Here is a 4,015-nt window from a genome sequence, read left to right as displayed (position 1 = left end):
GGAAAGCATGACATATGAAGAAAGGTTAAAAAAATTGATATTCTTTAGCCAGAAGAAGAGAAAGTTGAGAGAAGGGCTAGGAATGGTCTGTACTCAGCAAAGGGATGTTGTATAACTATTCTGCATCTTCACTAAGAGAAAAATAAGAACAATGGTCTTAAAATGTAGCAAAAAGGTACTAATTTAGTAAAAAAAAGAAACTAATTTCTAAGGGCAAAGGATGGTTAAAAATAATAATAGTTGATATTTATACAGCTCTTTAAAATTTGCAAAGCACTTTACGTATATAATCTCTTTTGAGCCTCACAAAACCCCATGTGAGGTAGGTAATACTAATAGATATTATTATTTCTATTTTACAGACATGGAAACTGAGGCTTGGGGAGGTCTAGTGACTTTGCCCATAGTCACACTGCTAGTAAGTGTTGGGGCAGGATTCAAACTCAGGTTTTCCCTCCTGGACTCCAAGACCATCCACCAAACCATGTTTTTTCATCAAACAAAACAAAACTGGGATGGGTAACTATGGAACTTTTTAATACTAAAGAAGAGGCCCTTCTCTTGGTATGGTAATGACCAAGTTGGAGGCCCCTATCAGATGTAGAATCCAGATTTTTTTAAAGCCAGTTGTGAAGAATTGAGGACCTGTTTGGTAGGTCCCAAGAAATTAGGTGTATCATGGAACTGAGATGCAAAGTTTCATTTGGAAGATAAGAACATGAAGAAATAGCACAGTGCCAGGCACATTGTAGGTGCTCAATGAATACTTATTGATTGATTCATAAATGAAAAAAATACATTCTTTTCAGGAAGTTAAACCCCACTCCTGTTTGCAAGGGACACTGACTTCTACTTCATCAGGTTTCACTGGTATGAGGTACTCATGATGTATACACATTGCACATAACCCTATGGAATGACCCAAAAGTGGATGGATAGTTTCCATCTGATTCCTTTTGTCTGCAGCAGATAGTCATCTTGGCTCGATGGGTACCCCTCGAATCAGTGGTACATATCACAAGGGGTTCCTTCTCTTCCAAATGACTACTCACATCAATGGCCTATCTGACAGTAGTATAAATGTCTTGGTCAGCCTTCATTATGGCCAAGAGCGATCCATAGAGAGTGCCTGCAGCTGTTGGCATCCCTTCTAATGTCAAGGCAGATATCTCTTGGGCCTGTCTTCTCTTTGAGTTAGTTCTCAGGTACATAAAGTGACAGTTTTGTTTTTGAAGTGAAAGAAAGCCAATGCTGTAGGTCCACCAATTCCAGAAGGCCCTGTCTGCAATAGCTACCATGCCACTTCATGGCAGATTGCTGTTCCCTTGCCAATACCGCTTCTCATCCCCCTTTTTTTTTCTTCCACCGGCAGAGGAGCAGCATCTTAAAGGTCTTCCTGAAAGTTTTATTGCACAGGGCATAGCAGATGGGGTTGACAGTGCTATTCACATAGCATAGCCAATAGCCCAGGTGCCACAGGGTGACAGGGATGCACTTGCTACAGAAGGTAGACACCAGCACCATGATGTTATAGGGGGTCCATGTGATGATGAAAGCCAGAAGGATGGCACTCAGAGTTTGGGCCGCTTTCCTCTCTTTCACCAGGACCATTCTCTTCCTCTTGGTCATTTGGTTGCTGAGGTTGGAATCCATGCCTTTTGTGGAAGGTTCCTTGGATACAGGGACTGAGCAAGGCATGATTTTCACCTTATGACAGCCATTGTTGGTCTCCTGGGTCCCATCAGCCTTCACTACCAACCGGAATTTGTATGCTGCACATTTTTTGTTTTTGGGCTCACGGATGGTAGTTGGGGACAGGAAGTATTTCTGCATCTTATAGTTATCATTCACAGGATTCTCTTTCACAAGAGCTTTCTTGGTCTCTTCAGCACTAAATTCCTCCTTTGGACTTTCCTTTGCCTGGCTTTTGTAGGCCATTCGGAAGACTGGGTCAGTGGTGGGCTTGTCCTCATCCTCTGAGGAGGCGTAACTGCTACAAGTGGTAAGCTGTTCTTCTTTGGCCCAGTCACTGTTTGTACCAGTGGGTTGGGAAGGCTTCCCAGTGGCAGAGGTGCTCCTGCTTGAGGATGACCAGGAAGCCTGGCATCTCTCCCTCTTGGCCAGGGTTGGCCGTTGGCAGCTGAAGCAGGACTTAAGCAGGGTCTTTCGTGTAGACTTGTTTGTCTCAAACTCAGCCACAGATACAGAGCCCTGGAGCTCAGCCAGGTCCTTCGTTCGCCTTTCAGTTTCCCGGTAGATACGGCAATAGAGGATAGTCATGACAGACACTGGGATATAGAAGGCAGCAATGGCAGTGCCGAAGGTGATGGTGGGCTCAGAGAGGAACTGGATTTGGCATTCGCCTGGTGGGACTGTTCTCTCCCCAACCAAATACTGCCAGCAGAGAATAGCTGGAGCCCATAGGATAAAGGAGATTAACCAGGCCAGACCAATCATGATCCCTGCCCGTTTTGGAGTACGCTTGGCCCTGTAGGTCAGAGGCCTAGTAATAGAGAAGTAGCGGTCAAAGCTGATCACCAGAAGGTTCATGACAGAAGCATTACTTGCCACGTAGTCCAGGGCAAGCCACAGGTCACAGGCCAGGCTTCCCAGAGCCCAGTGCCCCATGAGGATATAAGTGGTGTAGAGGTTCATAGAGAAGATCCCAATGATTAGGTCAGCAAAAGCCAAGCTCAGCAGGTAATAGTTGTTGACTGTCTTGAGCTGACTATTAACTTTGAAAGACAGCATGACCAAGATGTTACCTACGATGGTGCCTAGGCTTACTATGGCCGTCACTGTTGCTATAGTGATGACTTCCCACAAACTATGTCTTGATAGAGGCTGGTGATTTACTGGAGTGCCATTGGCAATGGTTTCATTGGGGTAAGTATCTCCTTCCATTCTGATTGGAATTTATGTCAGGTTCTTAGGTTCTTCACAGGCAACTTCCATGTGTCATTCATTCTCAGCTTTTCAGATGTGACCTAGGGAGGGAAGAAGGGAGGGAGGGAGAGAGAGAGAGAGAGGGAGAGAGAGAGATCATTAGCTTCATTCACTCATCAACATCAAGTTTTTGCCATTCTCAACTTAATTTTTTTTATTTTGTGCCCAAATTTCTGAATTATCAAAAGTCTGAATGTTAAAAATTTCATACCCTTATTCTTCCTAGGGCTGGTAGTGCTTAAGCATTAGAGTCATGTATGGGATTGCTGCCCTTAAGTGATACCAGCAGGAGATGATATAGGAGGTAAAAGAAGATAAGGAAAAAGGCAAAGGAGCAGAAGAAAGGGGAAGTGAGGAGGAGAGTGAATAGCAGTGAGGGGAAAGAGGAGAGAAATTCATTAGATCATATAGTTTTTGAGGGCAGAAGTCATATCTTTTCAAGTTTGAGCAAAATCCCTAGAAGAGGGTTAAACCCTAAACAAAATTATGGTAAAGATGTAATTTATCTTTGGTACTTTCCCATCTCTCCTGTTCTCTGAAATCCTTTCTCTAACCCTCCACCCTCCAAGTGCCCATCTTACTCTCAGCTAATTTTCTCCTATGGTTTAATACTTCTCAGGGAATATTTGCATTTCAGTAGGTGACTTTTAAAGACTTTCTAGTCTAAGACTCGAATGAATTTCTTTTTTCTTTAAAAAATAATTAATTATTTATTTTTAGTTTTCAACATTCACTTCCATAAGATTTTGAGTTTTAAATTTTCTCCCCTTTCTTCTCCTCCCCTCTCTCCAAGATGGCGGGCATTCTGATATAGGCTGGACTTATACATTCATATTAAGCATATTTTCACATTAGTCATGATGTAAAGAAGAATTAGAACCAATGGGAGAGAAAGAACCATGAGAAAGAAGAAACAAAACAAAATAACAAAAGAAAAGGAGAGCAAATAGTATGCTTCCATATGCATTCAGACTCCATAGCTCTTTCTCTGGATGTGGATAGCATTTTCCATTGTGAGTCTTTTGGAATTGTTTTAGATCCTTGCATTGCTGAGAAGAGCGAAGTCTAT

General features: G+C 42.7%; 1 protein-coding gene across 1 annotated transcript; it reads right to left on the bottom strand.

Annotated features, from left to right (window-relative positions):
- Window positions 1-1,341: 1,341 nt before the first annotated feature.
- On the bottom strand, window positions 1,342-2,904 carry CHRM5 (cholinergic receptor muscarinic 5). Its single transcript, XM_027870202.1, has one exon. It carries the CDS (start codon window positions 2,902-2,904, stop codon window positions 1,342-1,344), a length of 1,563 nt encoding a protein of 520 aa, XP_027726003.1.
- Window positions 2,905-4,015: the final 1,111 nt, after the last annotated feature.

This window comes from Vombatus ursinus, unplaced genomic scaffold, assembly GCF_900497805.2.
Source record: "Vombatus ursinus unplaced genomic scaffold, bare-nosed wombat genome assembly UNPS02014794.1, whole genome shotgun sequence".
In the NCBI taxonomy this organism is placed as follows: Eukaryota; Metazoa; Chordata; class Mammalia; order Diprotodontia; family Vombatidae; genus Vombatus; species Vombatus ursinus.
This window is presented reverse-complemented; position numbering and strand designations above follow the sequence as displayed.